The 19,878-nt window shown below is 40.3% G+C and overlaps 1 protein-coding gene across 1 annotated transcript; it reads left to right on the top strand.

Moving 5' to 3' along the window:
- Window positions 1-672: 672 nt before the first annotated feature.
- LOC128222314 (uncharacterized) lies at window positions 673-19,215 on the top strand. Its single transcript, XM_052931295.1, has 15 exons — window positions 673-715; window positions 1,894-2,150; window positions 3,100-3,186; window positions 3,665-4,043; window positions 5,748-5,785; window positions 6,990-7,069; window positions 8,926-9,004; window positions 10,230-10,313; window positions 11,291-11,448; window positions 12,827-12,979; window positions 13,614-13,790; window positions 15,315-15,453; window positions 16,550-16,663; window positions 18,286-18,514; window positions 18,725-19,215. The coding sequence occupies exons 1-15, from the start codon at window positions 673-675 to the stop codon at window positions 18,964-18,966; spliced, it is 2,259 nt and encodes a 752-aa protein (XP_052787255.1). The 3' UTR covers window positions 18,967-19,215.
- The last annotated feature ends 663 nt before the right edge of the window (window positions 19,216-19,878 follow it).

Raw genomic sequence — 19,878 nt, 5'->3', positions numbered from 1 at the left:
GTGGTCTTCACCGGCTTTCCTCGATTACTCCGTGCGCTTAGCTAAACACTTTAGAAACAAGCTTGCTTGTACTAAAATATTAGGTACAATATTTGCATATTTATTTTCAGCGAAAAAACCTTTCCAACGATACCCAAACAATATTATAGCACCAGGCATCCAATACCCATTTAATTAATTGTGTATCAGATACTTGTATATACATGTTAACAATACGAAATATGATCGTTTATCAGTATGTTTTAAGTTTAAAGTGTTTTCGTTTCGTGAATACCCAATTAACTATTTTGTATGGCCTAATTCTAGGAATTGTGATATATTTATATATCAATTCCGCTTTTCGACGGCTTTCCTCGATTACCCCGTGCAGTTCGACCAAACCACTTCAGTAAATAGGGTAAAGTGAAAATAAAAAAAATAATTGCAATGTCATTGAATTTACACAAAAGTTGATTAAATCCTATTTATAAAAGATATCATAAATTTATCCATTCACTTCGTCTTATTATTTCACAAGTTGTTTGCAGAAAACAGATTTATATATATATATATTAGAAAAATATATTCTGGCACACCTGTGCAAAATAATGGAAGTGTTCCGCCTGTTTATAACCAGTTTCAACACCAGAACATGTCATCATAGTTGCCGGGTCTGTACGTGACGACGATAAGATGGAGGGACTCCTGTGTATGATCATACTTGTGGGCTGTTTAGGTAAGTCCTTGTTTGTTCCTTTATCATTTATTTACCTTGGTTCAATATTCAACTAACAGATGAGTCTATGTTTTATAATAATTCAGGTAAATACATCTGTTTTGCGTGTCGTTGGCAACATAATTCCGTGTTTATTCAGCTGTTTCATTGAAGTGGTATGGTCTCCCAATATGCATTTATTATAAAGAACTGTACTCGAAGGGAGGGATGTAGAGGATGGGGTGGGCTGAGTGAGGGGGCGGGGGCGTACGGGCGGGAGCACGTTTTGTGCATTACCCCCAGGACCGAACAAATAGAGTCTGTGTTGGGGGGGGGGGGCAAATTTTAGTCCACAACGGTGTACTTTGATGTATATCATACCTTTTTCTACTATATAATGTAACTTCAAGTCAACTGAACAATTTTCGAAGGCGCCCACTGCAACCTGTTAACGAAAAGCAATCATTCTGGCATTTATTTTTCAATTTACATTTCGTTATCATTTTCACACAAGGGGTGGGGGTGGGGGTGGGGGTAGGGCTACACCATGATATAGACTCGTAAAGGAATACAGGAGTTCACTGTCGTCAATTTAGGATGAACGGGTAGAGGGAAGGTGGCTCAATATTTTACTTACCCTTTTATAGAACCACTTTAACGGATTTGTTCTTCAATTCAATGATTTCCTTCAAAAATCTTTTCCTTGTAGAAAGTGTCATGCTTATATTCTGAGTTCCTTAACGCTTTTGGAAATGAAATAATCATTCTGTGACATTATATTTAATTAGTAAGAATGCTTAGGTAACGTGCAATGAACTTTATTGTTTATTAACTATAACAACATTTTTCTGACCATCTTATGGCCAAAATTATGCCCCATTCGCAGTGCTCAAACATATATGATTACCCAATATATATGTTTACTATATCGAATGAGAGTTTTTGTTTTCTTAAAGAAAGAAAATGTCATATCTTTTTATCTGTTCTGTCAAGCTTTAAAAGCATTCTTGTTAATTTCTACGCAAAATTGGAATTCCCAATTTTGTTGAAAATGACCCATTTTTCCTAATCATACCCCCCCCCCCCCATCCGCGACCCCATTCCGAAAATGGTGGAAACTAAATAGTAATAACGAATCGTTTATATCAACATCCTACTTTTATTTTCGAATTTTTCGAATTTCGTTCTTCACGATGTAGGTTTAAGCCGCCAGGATGAGACCGTGTATTTGCGCGAGGTCGACTCTGCGGGTTCCATGGGGGCTAGACAGTCGGGTCCTGACCGCCGCCACTTTCCGGCCAGTCTCCAGCTGGCGTTCTACAAGCGCGGACGGACGGACCCGGTGATGCTCACGCTGGAGGAGAACAGACGCTTGAATGCGAACGCCCCTGTGTACACGACGGTGACCAAGAACGGGAGACAAATGGTGGAACGTGTAGCCAGCGGACCTTTAACGGTGAGACATGAGTTTCATACCTGCTCCATGCGTTGACCAGGTGTGAATTTGTTAATTATCATCATTTAGATTTAGCAAAGCAAGAAAAAATATAAACACCAAGTTCCGATAGAGATGCTTTGCCATACTCGTTTTTCATTAAGGCGTGCATTTCTATGTCATCTGTTTTAAATTAAAAACTTTTAATCCTCTAGTTATGACAAATTTGTTAATGAAGATATTAAGCGATATTTACATTTCATACCTGCGCGACGCACACAGATCCAGCACATTTGCTACTGTTAAATTGTTGCATGCGTCTCCAAAGGAAGTGTGCGTCGAGCATATGTGAGGTTGTTTATTTTAACCAGTATTTATTTTGATAGAAACACACACAATAGCAAGATGACCGATAATCACAAAGTTATCATGGTAGTCAATATTTGTTGTGGTTGTTTGAGTTACCACAGGTCAATTAAATGTAAGGCAAGGTTGTCCGAGAACGATCATTTTAATATTTGCCAATACTCGCGTTTCACTAAAGAGTACATTGTTATTTGCGTTCGTTCTTTGACGCCCCTTTCGAGATATTTGAGTCATTAAGGTAAGGCAAAATACCAAAATGTTTTTAAAAAAACCCATAAGAATACTAAATTAGTGACATTCTATGTAAAATATAGACACTAGAGCCTCATTAGTCCATTCTCAATTGTTAATAGATCTCCAAAGCAAAATCGTTTGTTTTTCAGGATAGCTAAATAGGTTTTCATATTAAGGGTTGACCCTAAAAATACCTCAGCCTTGGAAATTTTGAATTAGGGGGAATGCTTACTTTCAATTTAAAGAAATTTGTCCTTAAAATCCAGCTCGAGCCAACGAGGAATTAGAGCCAAGCGAGTTCGAGCCAACGGGGTTCGACTGTAGTACGTTTGGTATACAACTTTCATTTTTTTCATATGTTTCATTTCAGGATGTCCGGTTTTACCAGGACATGCGCCACGGTGGATCGTTCATGTACCGGAAACGATGTGTCGGATCAGCGTGCCCACTTCATGTTGTAAGAAGTTTTTTTTTATTTAAAGTGACTCTTATTTAAAATCAATACATACACCTGTATAACAAACATAAATTGAGAGTGATAAACCTCAACTTCGTACTAAATAATGCATTTAAGGAAAGTATAAATTACTGATAACAAAATATAACCGTGTATTTAAGTGGCTCTCTTATTCAAAAAATATATATAAACATGTATAACAAACATAAATTGAGTAATAAACCTTTAACTACTTAAGGGGGCGCACTTTGGGGCGTGACTAAGTCGCTCTAGATGTTTCCTTTACTTGAAATGCACCAGAATTTAACAACGTTTACTGTGTTTATGTCTGTCCAAAATTGCGCATCCCCCTCCCCTTAATTTACACCCGCGGGCCCCGTGGGACGCACCCAGCGCTAGCCCTCCAACACTGAAAAACAAACTACCCAACTTACAAAATACTAGTAACGACTAAAATTCTGTATATATTGCATTGCAGGAGGGTAACTTTTACATTGACGGTACAAATTACGACATCTCCCCCGTGGTCCGGGGCGGGCGCTTATCCACGCGCATGAGTGGTCGTCACGGAACACCGCACGTGCTGAGGGAGGCGCTTGTGGCTGAAGACCGGAAGTACACGGAAGCGGACAGAAAGTTCGTGGATGATACTATGATCCCACCGCAAGGGTTGGAAAAGAACTTCGTTGATACGATTATACCGCCACTAGGGGAACGAAGGACTTTCGTCGACGATACAAGGATACCGCCATCAGGGTCTGGAAGGGCTTTCGTCGACGATACAAGGATACCGCCAACAGGGTCAGGAAATATCTTGATTGATGATACGAGGATACCACCGGAAGCCGCAAATAACAGTATGTATTTTTAGATACTATGAAAAGCTACGGTTGCTTGAGATGTCATGCTTTTGAAATAACAAATCCAGGCAATGTCGTTGCATTGATGCCGTCGTTGTTTTTTTGTGATGGTGTCAGCATGGGGACATTTAAAAAGTTTTTTAAAGTGACTTTCATTCAAACTCAATACATAAACATGTATAGCATACATCAATTTTGACTGTTAAACATTAGACTACTTACTAAATAATGCGTTTATGGCAAACTAATAATACGTAACTAAGTAACTTGGCGCATGCGTTACACGGGTAGAAGTAACTTGGCGCATGCGTAATACGGGTAGAAGTAACTTGGCGCATGCGTAACACGGGTAGAAGTAACTTGGCGCATGCGTAACACGGGTAGAAGTAACTTGGCGCATGCGTCACACGGTTAGAAGTAACTTGGCGCATGCGCAACACGGGTAGGAAGTAACTTGGCGCATGCGTAACACGGGAAGGAAGTAACTTGGCGCATGCCTTAAACGGGTAGAAGTAACTTGGCGCATGCCTTACACGGGTAGAAGTAACTTGGCGCATGCGTCACACGGGTAGAAGTAACTTGGCGCATGCGTCACACGGGTAGAAGTAACTTGGCGCATGCGTCACACGGGTAGAAGTAACTTGGCGAATGCCTTACACGGGTAGAAGTAACTTGGCGAATGCGTCACACGGGTAGAAGTAACTTGGCGCATGCGTAACACGGGTAGGAAGTAACTTGGCGCATGCGCAACACGGGTAGGAAGTAACTTGGCGCATGCGTAACACGGGAAGGAAGTAACTTGGCGCATGCCTTAAACGGGTAGAAGTAACTTGGCGAATGCCTTAAACGGGTAGAAGTAACTTGGCGAATGCGTCACACGGGTAGAAGTAACTTGGCGCATGCCTTAAACGGGTAGAAGTAACTTGGCGAATGCGTCACACGGGTAGAAGTAACTTGGCGCATGCCTTACACGGGAAGAAGTAACTTGGCGCATGCCTTACACGAGTAGAAGTAACTTGGCGCATGCGTAACACGAGTAGAAGTAACTTGGCGCATGCCTCACACGGGTAGAAGTAACTTGGCGCACGTGTAACACGAGTAGAAGTAACTTGGCGCACGTGTAACACGAGTAGAAGTAACTTGGCGCATGCGTAACACGAGTAGAAGTAACTTGGCGCATGCGTAACACGGGTAGAAGTAACTTGGCGCATGCGTCACACGGGTAGAAGTAACTTGGCGCATGCGTAACACGAGTAGAAGTAACTTGGCGCTTGCGTAACACGGGTAGAAGTAACTTGGCGCGTGCGTAACACGAGTAGACGTAATTTGGCGCATTCGTAACAGAGAAGTCGCTCTAAATTTTATGATAACTTATTTAGTTCATTGATCCGGTGGGATAAGTGAACTAACAATAGCAATTGGTTACCTTTTGTTACGCTTTCAAAATATATCCAAATTAGACGGCCGAAGGAGAGAAAGCATTTGGCCATAGAAACGCCGTGTCATAATTAAGTGTTTGATACATAGGCAATATGCTGGAAGGCGTTATTTTAATAAATATCTATTGTATATATTAAGTAAATGAATCAAAACAAATTTATAATAATTAAAGCAGTGAAATACTAACATGTTCAATTGCAATATGTTTCAAAAGGCTTTTGGATAATTGAACAAAGATTATTTTCTTGTTTTCTGTTCCAGCATTTGAAGATCTGTTTCGCAGAAAATATGGAATTCAAGTAAGTGTTACACGTGAAAAGCAGACTTGGACCAGAACAAAGCTAAGAACCCTTCAACCTACATTTTTACAGCCGTTTTATGCTGAAGAACATGTTTAAAATCAGTACAAAAATTATTTGGTGTAATACATATTGCATAAATTCATAATTGTGTTCAATATGTAAATTTAAAGCTGCACTCTCTCCAAATTGAACGTTTTGACAACTTTTTAGCTCACCAGAGCACGACGTGCTCAGGGTGAGGTATGGTGATCGGTCTTTGTTCGTCTGTCCGTCCATCAGTCTGTTCGTTAACACTTAGTTAAGAAACAACTCCTCTGAAACGACCTGGCCAAATTCAATGAAGCTTCCTTGGGTGTCCCTTTATAAAAATATAACCAGGGGTCACGATTAACAGCAACAACAACGAAATGGCCACTTCCTGTTTTTTCTTTAAAATACATCTCTTCTGAGACTACCAGTCCAAATTCACTGAAACTTTACAGGAAGACTCCTCGCATGAACCTGTACAAAACTATATACGGCTTCATCTAGGCTTCATTTAAGGAATGAATTACGGGTTGATGTCATTATCGGGGTATGAACGCAATAAGGCTGGTCAAAGTGTGTGGAGTCCGCTTCTAGGCTTCATTGCTTTATAATTAACGTTGTAACCTCATTAATTAAGAACCTACATGAAATAAAACTGTAAGGGCATATAAACAATTATGTTACTCAAAAGACCAAATTGAAAAAAAATAATCTCGATTCTATCATAACTAAGCATTGCCATCGTCTTCGCCGTATTTGTCTTCCGTAATCACGATAAGAGGACCTGGATGTATTACAGTTATGGACTAGACATTACAAACATGTTATTCACAGAACTGTAACAAACGTGCTTCGATTCGTTTGTTTGAGATAAAATTTCACATGATCACGTGATCCTAAATTTCACAATTGTGAACATGCGTTCACGTGCTCCCCACTTAAAACTATGTACTACAGTCGAACCCCCTTGGCTGGAACTCCGAGGGATCGGCGAAAATACCTCGAGCCCCGGAATATTCGAGCCAAGCGGGAATTCTTACCTTCAGTACAACGAAATGGGTCCTTTACATCCATTTCGAGCCAACGACGTATTCTAGCCAAACGAGTTCGAGTTAATGGGGTTCGACTGTATAGGAATTTTGTTGTCACACAAAGCGGGACGTTTCTGTTTCAGGTCAGAAACAAGAGGCAAGCCAACGGTGACGCCCTCGCTGTTGAATTGCTGGTGGTTTTGGACGAATACATCTGGAGCAAGTAAGTTAGACTCTTGGATGGGGTTGTATTTTATTTTCGTAAGTGGTGGGGGTTACGGGTGGGGGTTTAGAGAACTGGATAACTAAGTAGTTATAACAATAAATTAAGAGCGTATGCCTCAACGCCGGATATCTTGTTCCGTAGACGGACACCATCATATATGCAAGACTGGTCGTAGTCCTGGCAACCGCTTCACCTTGTTGTTTTCAAAATCTTTAGCCATGTTGTATCACTCGAACACGTGTCTCCCGGTTTACAAGCCTGTTGACGTTAGTCAGTCATATCAATTTTGGTGTGTTGTCTGTTGGTGATCGAACCGGTGATGTCGGTGATGTCAGTTATGTTGTGACGTCGGTAATGTCGGTAATGATGTGACGTCAGATATATCAGAAATCGTTTGACGGGGAGTACGTCAGGTATATCAGAAATCGTTTGACGGGGAGTGAACTTGTGGTGTCGGCCATGTCAGTAATGTTGTGACGTCAGCCATGTCGGTAATGATGTTACGTCAGATATATCAGAAATCGTTTGACGGGGAGTGAACTTGTGGTGTCGGCCATGTCAGTAATGTTGTGACGTCAGCCATGTCGGTAATGATGTTACGTCAGATATATCAGAAATCGTGTGACGGGGAGTGAACTTGTGGTGTCGGCCATGTCAGTAATGTTGTGACGTCAGCCATGTCGGTAATAATGTTACGTCAGATATATCAGAAATCGTGTGACGGGGAGTGAACTTGTGGTGTCGGCCATGTCAGTAATGTTGTGACGTCAGCCATGTCGGTAATGATGTTACGTCAGATATATCAGAAATCGTGTGACGGGGAGTGAACTTGTGGTGTCGGCCATGTCAGTAATGTTGTGACGTCAGCCATGTCGGTAATGATGTTACGTCAGATATATCAGAAATCGTGTGACGGGGAGTGAACTTGTGGTGTCGGCCATGTCAATAATGATGTGACATCCGATATATCAGAAATTCGTGTGACAGGGGTCAAACTTGTAATGTTAGTCAGGACAGTAATGCTGTGACGTCAGCCATGTTAGAAACCACGTGACCGGGATCGAACTTGTAATGTTAGTCAGGACAGTAATGCTGTGACGTCAGCCATGTTAGAAACCACGTGACCGGGATCGAACTTGTAATGTTAGTCAGGACAGTAATGCTGTGACGTCAGCCATGTTAGAAATCACGTGACAGGGGTCGAACCTATGACGTACCCGGAATCCAGCCAAATGCTTTATATTGCTGCACAGTGAATCGCGGATTCAACTGATAAGATGAAAAAAGTGACAGGAGAGGGATACCGACTACTCTCTACTTTTAAACTTTTAACTAGGCCAAAATATGTTTTTTTGTGAGAGTGACATCATTCTTAAACAACAGGTATGGTAGGTTGGCTTAATATTTATTTTATTATTTTAGGCTTTAAATAAGAACGCAATTGTCATCTTTAGAATGGTGTTAAAGTAATTTCTGAATCAAGCTTTTAAAGTTTTAACCAGCATATTAAAACACAGATTTAATTAAAAAAAATTACCAACTGACTATAAAAAAACTAAAACCTTTTTTTTTTTAATTATTATTTTTTTACAAACTGACTAAAAAAACGGTAAGATCGGCGCAATCTTATGAGGGGTCGGGTAACCCGAATAAAATGAATTGTTTGGCTCTAAAGTTATTTGTGTAACATGCCCTTTTCTGATTGTTTTGGGATAATGAATAACTAAAATGCTTACATTGGAATGTGAAATGGAGTAAGTTGCCGATGGGGATTTTATTAAAATGTGTTACCCCCTGTAGATGATCAGATTACAGTAAGTTTGTAAATAATTGTTTATCCATTTGTTTTCCAGATATGCGGTATTCGACAACAACAACGAAGATCTCACGCTCAAACGACTTCGGGAACGCTTCGCTCACGTCGTTAACGGGGTAAAGTATTAAGTGACACGCTTATTCAAAATCAATACATACACATGTATAAAAACAACCATTTTGACTGATAAACCTTTAACTACTTACTAAATAATGCATATTTAATGGAAACTATTAATTACTGATAACAAGATTGTAACCGTGTATTTAATAGCTGAAAACTAAAAAAATATTAATGATTGAATGTTTAAAGATTTACTGTGGTCTACTATAGTCTCAAAAGGTAGAAATACCGTGTTTTACGATCATTTCTTTCAAATTCAAGTCGGTATCCTACATAAGAACTATTGTTTCCGACATGTATTCATCCTCTTTGGAATATTTAAACAATATTATTATTCTGGTTAATCTTATTTGCGAGTTAGAGTGCATCTTTAACCATACCGGGACATTTTGGTCCCTCAATATTTCGACCCCATACCACGTCGGCCCCTGAGCAATTTCGGCCTTGTTTTATTAAAACGTCTTTAATCTTCTGCTAAATTAAAGTGATGTTCCCTGAACAAATAAATGCTTTCGTGTTTAAAATGAAATTTTACTTTCGCTTAAACAGTAAACACGCAACACAACACACCGTCTCCTTCCATCTGTGTAAAAACATTTAAAATAATTTCCGAATGGAAAAAGATTTGCTTCTGTAATACGGTCAATTCTCAATGTGTGACCTATTTCGGCAATCGTAACTATTCGTCCATCTCCGTCAATCCCAATGTGTGACCTATTTCGGCAATCGTAACTATTCGTCCATCTCCGTCAATCCCAATGTGTGACCTATTTTGGCAATCGTAACTATTCGGCCATCTCCGTCAATCCCAATGTGTGACCTATTTTTTGCAATCGTAACTATTCGTCAATCTCCGTCAATCCCAATGTGTGGCCTATTTGGCAATCGTAACTATTCGGCCATCTCCGTCAATCCCAATGTGTGACCTATTTTTTGCAATCGTAACTATTCGTCAATCTCCGTCAATCCCAATGTGTGGCCTATTTGGCAATCGTAACTATTCGACCATTTCCGTTAATCCCAATGTGTGGCCTATTTGGCAACCGTAACTATTCGTCCATCTCCGTCAATCCCAATATGTGACCTATTTTGGCAATCGTAACTATTCGTCCATCTCCGTTAATCCCAATGTGTGACCTATTTTGGTAAAAAATATTCGGCCATCTCCGGCAACCTCTTTGAATAATAGCCAATGATGTTCTGATTGCTGTTTTCCAGATTTCGTTGCAATACCAGTCGATTATGAACTTCGATCCCAGCTTAAACATTTATGTGACCATTTCTGGGTTCCACATTTCTAAGGTAAGTTTTTCCTACTTTAGGTTATTGACCCCTTATGTGATTAACGTTTTCAGGCTGATGAAATGCCTGGTTATCCCTATTCATGCCCTAGTTACTCAAAACAATTTCATATTAACAGGATTAAGCTAAGCCGTCTTTTATCAGTTTTATATATAAATTTTGAAATTTTCGAATTCTAAAGATTTTTCAGATATAACCAATTTTCGTACACCAGAGTGATGATACTATGCGTTAGATTTATAATTATCAAACCTCTGATGAATTCAAATGGTCATAACCATGATACTGTGTTTTTTTGGCGAATACAATCCAAGTTTAGATAAAAAGTTTGGAAAAAACGAATATTCTGACTAACCTTGTAAAGGTCTAAGTTACTTCTTGAATACGGCCCCTTGCCTCCTCAGATCACTCGAGGTTTAAGGTCGGGGCCCTTGCCTCCTCAGATCACTCGAGGTTTAAGGTCGGGGCCCTTGCCTCCTCAGATCACTCGAGGTTTAAGGTCGGGGCCCTTGCCTCCTCAGATCACTCTAGGTTTAAGGTCAGGCCCCTTGCCTCCTCAGATCACTCGAGGTTTAAGGTCGGGGCCCTTGCCTCCTCAGATCACTCGAGGTTTAAGGTCGGGGCCCTTGCCTCCTCAGATCACTCGAGGTTTAAGGTCGGGGCCCTTGCCTCCTCAGATCACTCGAGGTTTAAGGTCGGGGCCCTTGCCTCCTCAGATCACTCGAGGTTTAAGGTCAGGGCCCTTGCCTCCTCAGATCACTCGAGGTTTAAGGTCAGGGCCCTTGCCTCCTCAGATCACTCGAGGTTTAAGGTCGGGGCCCTGGCGTCTTCGGATAACTCCGTTTCAGGATGGCGCCCTGGCGTCTTCGGATAACTCCGTTTCAGGAGGGGGCCCTGGCGTCTTCGGATAACTCCGTTTTAGAGGTTTTAGATCGGGTAATGGCGTGCTCTAGTTATCGCAGTATTTATAATTTCAGCCTGGTAGTTCTAGCAGTCCAATGCCATCGAATGCGCGGATTATAGAAAAGGACGGGCGAAGATTTATAGACGCTGATAAATACCTAAACAACTTGAAGCCATGGGCCGCAGGACTCTCGAACCTCCCAGACGTTGACCACATTATGGCTTTCACAGGGTAGTGTGTCTAGTCTATTAATCAAAGATAAAGGCGTGGTATTGCCAAAACTTTGATAAGCATCGTCGGCGTCATTGTGCAAAATCTTTTGCCAAGTTTGTACCAAGATAAAGTCGAACCCCGTTAGCTCGAGCTCGCGTGGCTCAATGTTCTCTTAGGCTCGAACTAGATGCGAAGGACCAATTTCTTTGTACTAAAGCTATGCATTCCCGCTTGACTGGAGTTTCCCGAGCTAAAGTTTTTTTCGCCGGTCCCTACCCGCATGTTTGTAGCAACAACTCTTGACTTTAATGTTAAGTTATGCCAATTTTTTCACAGCATGACCTACATGACAAAACAACCAGTATTCAATATTGATGTTATCCTTATCCTTAGACATGCCTCAATTATTCCATTAAACCTATTGGTCAGCTAAAATATACAAACCAATCAAAACACTTAAGTTTCTCATCTTAAATTTACAGCTGCACTCTCACAGATTGAACGTTTTGACTACTTTTTTATTTTTTTGTCTTGGAACGAGCAAATATTTGGGAAAATCTATGGAAACCAGTCATATAAGGCTGCTGACAAAAAATAGATCGCAGATTTTTATGCTTAAGTTCAACATTAATTTTCGAACGGAAATATGACAATCTGCGATCTGATTTTTTTGTAAGCAATTTTATATCATCGGTTTGCAAATATTTACGCAAAACTGCTCTTTCCAAGACAAAAAATAAAAATGTTGTTTTTTATTTTGTCATTCGATCCGGAAACACTGCCAATAAACAGTGTATGTATACCACGTGATAAATTACGTCATATATGCTACGTCGGAAGGCAACATTTTGTTTAAAATTAAGACTTAAATCAAAGAATCTTTTACTACACCATTTTAAATAAAACAAAGGGCAGTCTATGCCGCTTAAAGAGCCCCGCATTCGTTTAATTACTGAAATTTGATAAGGTGTTCATCAAACACTTCGGCAAACATGCTTCAAAAATAATGTTTTGACAGTGCTCCGTCAGACGGCAGTATTGCGAAAGTGTTTGAAGAAACCAAACTCTGGTAAAAGACCTAATGCGTGACTCCGTAAGCGGCGTAGACTGGGCAATGTTTGATTTAAAATGGTGAAGAAATCGTGAAGTTATCGTGAAGTTATCCTCGTCTAAAGTCTTCATAGAAAGCAAAATATTGCCTTCCGACGTAACATTTATGACGCAATTTATCACGTGGTATACACACACTGATAAACGTTTTTAATAAATTTGTCTGCCATATAGTTGTCGAAGCATATATGACGGCCATTTCCGGCCAATACTTTGAAAGTCTTTCTCGCTACACTGCAGATAAAACTATCGGTATGCATGAATTACAAAACCGTTATTTTTTTAGGTTGGATTTATATAGTGGTTCCCTTCCGGAAGGCGCCGGAGTAGTGGGTATGGCTTGGATGCGTAAAGCGTGTACATCGGAGAAAAATTCCATCAACGAAGACATGGGATTTATACAGACCACTTCCACAGCCGCCCACGAACTAGGACATAAGTATTTGGAGCTAAAACTTAATTATTTTAAGTGACACTCTTATTCAAAATGAATGCATAAACATGTAAAGCAAACATTCATTTTGAGTGATAAACCTTTTAGTACCAACCTACCTTTTATTATAGAACCTTAGTCGCTTCATTAAAGGACCTTAGTCGCTTCATTAAAGGACCGTAGTCGCTTCATTAAAGGACCTTAGTCGCTTCATTAAAGGACCGTAGTCGCTTCATTAAAGGACCGTAGTCGCTTCATTAAAAGGACCTTAGTCGCTTCATTAAAGGACCTTAGTCGCTTCATTAAAGGACCGTAGTCGCTTCATTAAAGGACCGTAGTCGCTTCATTAAAGGACCGTAGTCGCTTCATTAAAGGACCGTAGTCGCTTCATTAAAGGACCGTAGTCGCTTCATTAAAGGACCGTAGTCGCTTCATTAAAGGACCGTAGTCGCTTCATTAAAGGACCGTAGTCGCTTCATTAAAGGACCTTAGTCGCTTCATTGTACACTATTTAACTGCCGAAGGATTATAGTTCTGCAAGTTTCTTGAATAATGTTAAAGTAATGTTAAATGTAATTTAACAAATTTGGTTTCGCAATTTGCTTTTACTAAAATATCAGCCGGACTATTTTTTTACCAGCTTGGGAGCGCCACATGACGGGGATGAAACAAGTACGAGATGTTCTGGTGAGGCTATGTTTCTGATGGCGCCTTACGTTGCAAACTTCCAACCAGAAGAATCGTACAGCCCCAACCCCTGGACCTTTTCCACGTGCTCGGTGGCGGCGTTTAAGGATTATTTGAACGGTCTAGGAAAGTATGTTAACAATTTCACACGATCTTTATTGCCAAAATCCCCATTTTCCCAAAGTGCACTGTGAATTCGCACTATTACTTGAAATAGTAAATGAGGTACGTTAACCATTTTACACACGATCTATTGTGACAAATCCCCGTTTTCCCAAAGTGCGCTTTGCAGGGGTTTAGGGAATATTTCAGCTATTTTGGGAAATATGTTAACAATTTCACATTATCGGGAATATGAACGCAATTGGACTGGTCAAAGTAACATCTCTGTGTGAATAAGTAACCCAAGGAAGCGGAGAGCAGCAAAGCGACCGTGGTTTCTGATTCGCGAAGAAATAAATAAATTCTAACCGACTTTGTGTGAGCCCCTGCCAAATCGCACCACCTTAAGAATATACGCCTGTCGAAAAAAGACATGTCAATCAATGCGAGATAGTGTGACGTCATTTATATCAGCGTTGACACTGAAATCGCGAATTTGCATATGAAAACACTATATGCGCATGCGCAGTTATAAGAATTTACTTATTCATGTAGTGTTGTCTTCAGCAATAAGTAACGATTTTTCACAAATAAGAAACTGAACATTTTAAAAATCTAGCGCACCTGATTGGCTGACACTGTAGGGCAAACACTAAGGATTATTTGAACTAGTAAGGGAGGAAGTTTGTCCATTTTACACACGATCTATATTGACAAATCCCCTTTTCCCAAACTGCGCTGTGCCTAAGTTAAGCAAAACAAAACCTTCAATTTAACATTCTTGCAGCTTGACGCACAAGTCAAGGTAACCAGTATGGGTTTGCCATTAATGGAATATCAATAGATCAGAATTCGGTGATCCTTGGGTCATTTTTATCGAAAACAACTTAAATGAACTGAATTATATGGAAATATCATCCTCGGCACCTCAGCGTATCATAACCTATATTATACCCTGGACAAATTGGCTATAAAACTTAACAAATCTTGAATATTCATAAGCATTTTCCGACCAATGAAATAGCCGATAACAAATAGGAAAGAATCTCCTTTGTGAAGAGCTATCGGCATATTTATTATCCTGCCTAAAACGATTTGTAAGCCGTGATCTCATTGGATCATTTTGAACCGAGATTACATGCCTAACTTCTCGGCCATTTCCGCACCGCATGAGGTGCGTCTCATGCGACCAATCAAGCGGTTTGATTTCACCTAATTAAATATTCATGAGTAAGAGATTTTTACAGCTGATTTGCCCAGAGTATCAAGAGTGATATGGAAATATGGTTTTCGCATAAATGTACCGGATATCGGAAATTTCGCGTCTGGAGTTTTCCATTTAAATGTAAATTAATAAGTATCTTTTGTCTGGAGACTTAATTGATATTGACGGTTATTTTCATTATAATGCACAATCTTTAGTGACAAATTCTTTTTATCCGGATGAAGCGAACCATACAACCAAACTGCTGGCCCTTTTCCACCTGGGTAGAGGGGCTGATAAGCCACGTCCTTATGGTCAGTGCTAAGATTGAATCTTATTTATTCACAGCTCAAACTGCCTCAGAGACCACGGGGACTACTTTGATAAGGAAGAGTGGGACGAACACCAGAAGTCACTTCCGGGAGAGATTTACTCCCTGGACCAGCAGTGTTCACTGATCTTGGGGAATGGGCACAAGAACTGTCGGGTATAATAATAGTTTGTTTTATTAAAGTCCTTTAAACATTTATTTTGTAATTTTTCTTTTATCAGTTGTATTTTTTTTCACCTATTCCAGTTGCGTAATGCAATTTTGACAGGTCGAAGTTTTTGTCATACCAAAAACTGCGAAATTGAAATAAAAAACTGTTACAAAAGGGGTATGGATTGAAGGGGTTAATATTCCCCAAGGCATCGATCTCCGTAATCCCAAATTGGTCCTAGCTACGCGCTTGTATTACTTTTACAAGGCATCTAGTTTGCGAGGACATTGTCTCCACTTCCATAGTACAACAATCGTGAAATAACATGCTGATTTTTCTTTTATTTCTCACACATTGCTTTTTGTGCTTAAGTGATGAAATTGATAACAATCTCATATTTCTACCTTATGAGACGAAAGTAGATCGCAGCAATCAACCATCAATCGAACACGACTTTAATGTACATTACTTCAACACCGTCAATCGAACACGCCTTAAACAGCCATTACTTCAACACCATCAATCGAACACGACTTTAACGTACATTACTTCAACACCGTCAATCGAACACGCCTTAAACAGCCATTACTTCAACACCATCAATCGAACACGCCTTCAAAGTACATTACTTTAACACCGTCAATCGAACACGCCTTTAACATACATTACTTCAACACCATCAATAGAACACGCCTTTAGCATACATTACTTCAACACCATCAATCGAACACGCCTTTAACATACATTACTTCAACACCATCAATCGAACACGCCTTTAACATACATTACTTCAACACCATCAATTTTAACATACATTACTGCAACACCATCAATCGAACACGCCTTTAACATACATAACTGCAACACCAATTGAACACGCCTTTAACATCCATTACCCCAACACCAACAATCGAACACGCCTTTAACATCCATTACCCCAACACCACCAATCGAACACGCCTTTAACATCCATTACCCCAACACCAACAATCGAACACGCCTTTAACATCCATTACCCCAACACCAACAATCGAACACGCCTTTAACATCCATTACCCCAACACCACCAATCGAACACGCCTTTTTTACTTTACATTTCAGCCACAGTCTGGCAATGTTAACATCTGTCTCCACATGCACTGCATTGGGCCAAACGGAGGAAGTTGCAGTGGCTACCACGCAGCGGCTCGCGGATCTCCCTGTGGTCAAAACAAGGTCAGTTACCCACACCTGTATACATGTATTATGTTGATTAATCTGCCACTGTTACTATACAACGGCTCGCGGATCCCCCTGTGGTCAAAACAAGGTTAGTTATCCACGCGTGCATGTATTCTGTTGATTAAGCTGTCATGGCTACTATACAGCGGCTCGAGGATCCCCTTGTGGTATAAACAAGGTTAGTTACCCACGCGTGCATGTATTCTGTCGATTATGCTGCCACTGTTACTATACAGCGGCTCGCGGATCCCCCTGTGGTCAAAACAAGGTTAGTTATCCACGCGTGCATGTATTCTGTTGATTAATCTGCAATGGCTACTATACAGCGGCTCGCGGATCCCCCTGTGGTATAAACAAGGTTAGTTACCCACGCGTGCATGTATTCTGTTGATTAATCTGCAATGGCTACTATACAGCGGCTCGCGGATCCCCCTGTGGTCAAAACAAGGTTAGTTACCCACGCGTGCATGTATTCTGTTGATTAATCTGCAATGGCTACTATACAGCGGCTTGCAGACCCCCCTGTGGTCAAAACAAGGTTAGTTACCCACGCGTGCATGTATTCTGTTGATTAATCTGCAATAGCTACTATACAGCGGCTCGCGGATCCCCCTGTTGTATAAACAAGGTTAGTTACCCACGCGTGCATGTATTCTGTTGATTGAGTTGCAATGACTACTATACAGCGGCTCGCGGATCCCCTTGTGGTATACACAATGTTAGTTACCCACGCGTGCATGTATTATGTTGATTAATCTGCAATGGCTACTATACAGCGGCTCGCGGATCCACCTGTGGTCAAAACAAGGTAAGTTACCCACGCGTGCATGTATTCTGTTGATTAATCTGCAATGGCTACTATAGCCCAAGAGTGATAACTGGGAACCAGGACTTCTGGAGAGCTGAGACAACATCGAGGATTCAGGCCAGGAGCATGCTTGCTGTGGTTGAAGGTAAAAAGTCGCTTTCTTAGACGAAGGTACGGTAATTGTCCCAAATAACCTATGCACAATGGTATATTAAAGTAGGCTGAATAAAACACCACACCCAGTAAAAACAAAAGTGGTTTTGAAACAGTACCAGTACGCGTACATGTGCGGTGCTTTTTGTGTTCCAGCTTCCATGTCATCAATGTATGAGTACATTATACACTTTAAGACAATCGGAACACCTCGGCCATTTTCAATCGAAAACAACATGGATATACAGTGTATGGACGATTTACAGTGTCAGAATTCTTAAGTTAAATTCTTTAAGTATATCGCGTAATATATTTATATCTTATCTATTCAATATAACACTTTACTGGCAATTAATTTGAACTGAAGTGATTATTATTAGTATATTTTTTTTGGCAAACAACTACTGATGTCCTTGGTAAAAATGGCCGTTTTGTTCCGATGGACTTTTGAAAATTAGAATGACTTACAGTACGATAGCTGCATACAATGTACGGTACTGATGACAATTTAAATTGAAAACTTTTAAAACTCGTATTTGAATTGTTGATAATTTAATCATTCATACAAGCGTTCTTTACTCAGTTTTTGGAGAACTGTTTTGACCCTGCAAAATGTGAGCGAATTCCTAGTCATGACAGTATTGTTTTGTTCCAGTGGTGTATCAATGGTAAATGTGAGGACAAAACTGGTAACGGCGGTGGTAATGGCGGTGGAAATGGCGATAATGGAGGTGGAAGTGGCGGTGGAAATGGTGGTGGTAATGGCGGTGGAAACGGCGACAATGGCGGTGGAAACGGCGACAATGGCGGTGGAAACGGCGACAATGGCGGTGGAAACGGCGGTGGTGGAAACGGCGGAAGCGGGGGTGGTGGAAACGGCGGTGGTTGGTCTTCTTTAAAATCACTTTTCAAATTAAGACGAAAACAAACTTTTATGGTGATTCTAGTAGTGTTAGAAATTGCATTATTTCAGTTCATGGAGTTATTACTGATCGATGTCTCTTTATTTAAATAAATAAATAAAATTACCCAATTTGAACACATACAAAATGTCACCGTCATGTTGTATGTAAGGAGTCTCCTTTCAATTTTAGATGGCTCGTGTAAGGACGAATTTTATTGTGATGAAGTTGTTCAATATGTTTACGCCGGAAATCGATACGCGATGTGTACAGACGACTGGGACTGGGACTCTGACTGCTGTAAAACGTGCGCTAACGTCACCGAGGAAGACAAGAAATTCGACTGTGAGGATTTCGATACCACCACCTGTACCATTTGGAAGAACTGGGGATACTGTGACAATGAATGGTGCTGCAAAACGTGCACCAACTAGATTCTCATGACTTTGTTTATGACGTCATCAATGAAAATCCGGAAGTGACGTAGGAGTAATTTGACACATCGATTTACCAGCTGTGACCGTGATTGGTAGTGCAAATAGTGTTTATGCCTTTTAATGACGTCATCAATGACATACCGGAAATGACGAAAGAGCAATTAACATCTCGGACTAGATTCACAGTGGGCGTGGGGCCACTAATAAAAGGCGAAACTTAGACCTTTAAGAACATCGGCCTTACATAGTGTGCTATTACTTTGCTATATTATTCAAATTTTTGATATTTTTTTGTATGTTATTAAATTTCTAGCAAGAAAAAATGCTTGATTAGTTGTTTTACATTACAATTAAAACTTGACTGTTGAAATCGAATACAACACGTTTTCAATATGGGCGCCGCCATGATGGACTTTTTTTTGATGGACTTAAAAGACCCGTATTATTTGAGGTCATACATGTTGGATAATGGCCGAAGTGGTTTTGAGGAAATGGACAAGTGTTACCATACGATGCCCGCTCGTCTTGGTTTAAACTTGTAAATAATTCGATCGTTTACATGGCATGGTTTTTCAGTTTATAAAAGTTCGGCCCGCCCCCATTGACTGCATAATTACTAGACCACGCCGTGTCGCATCACGACTTTGGGTACTTGAATGCCAGAAGTGACGGGAGTTATAAGTGACTCCAGAGAGTTCGACTTTGGCACATAAATGTCGTAAAAACTGCTTCTGTGTGTCAATTATAGCCCATTTCAGAAAGCTCTCAAATTTTATTGGATGTCCATGTCCTATTTCACGCCAATTCGGAACTCATCGGCCATTTTTATCGAAAACAACCTCGGATGTATGCCGGTACATCAGTTGAAGTAGTTCGTAATAATTCTAATTATATCATTAATTAAATCAA

The sequence above is a fragment of the Mya arenaria genome, chromosome 16, assembly GCF_026914265.1.
Source record: "Mya arenaria isolate MELC-2E11 chromosome 16, ASM2691426v1".
NCBI lineage: Eukaryota > Metazoa > Mollusca > Bivalvia > Myida > Myidae > Mya > Mya arenaria.
Note: the sequence above shows the minus strand (reverse complement) of the source record. Positions and strands in the feature narration are given on the sequence as shown.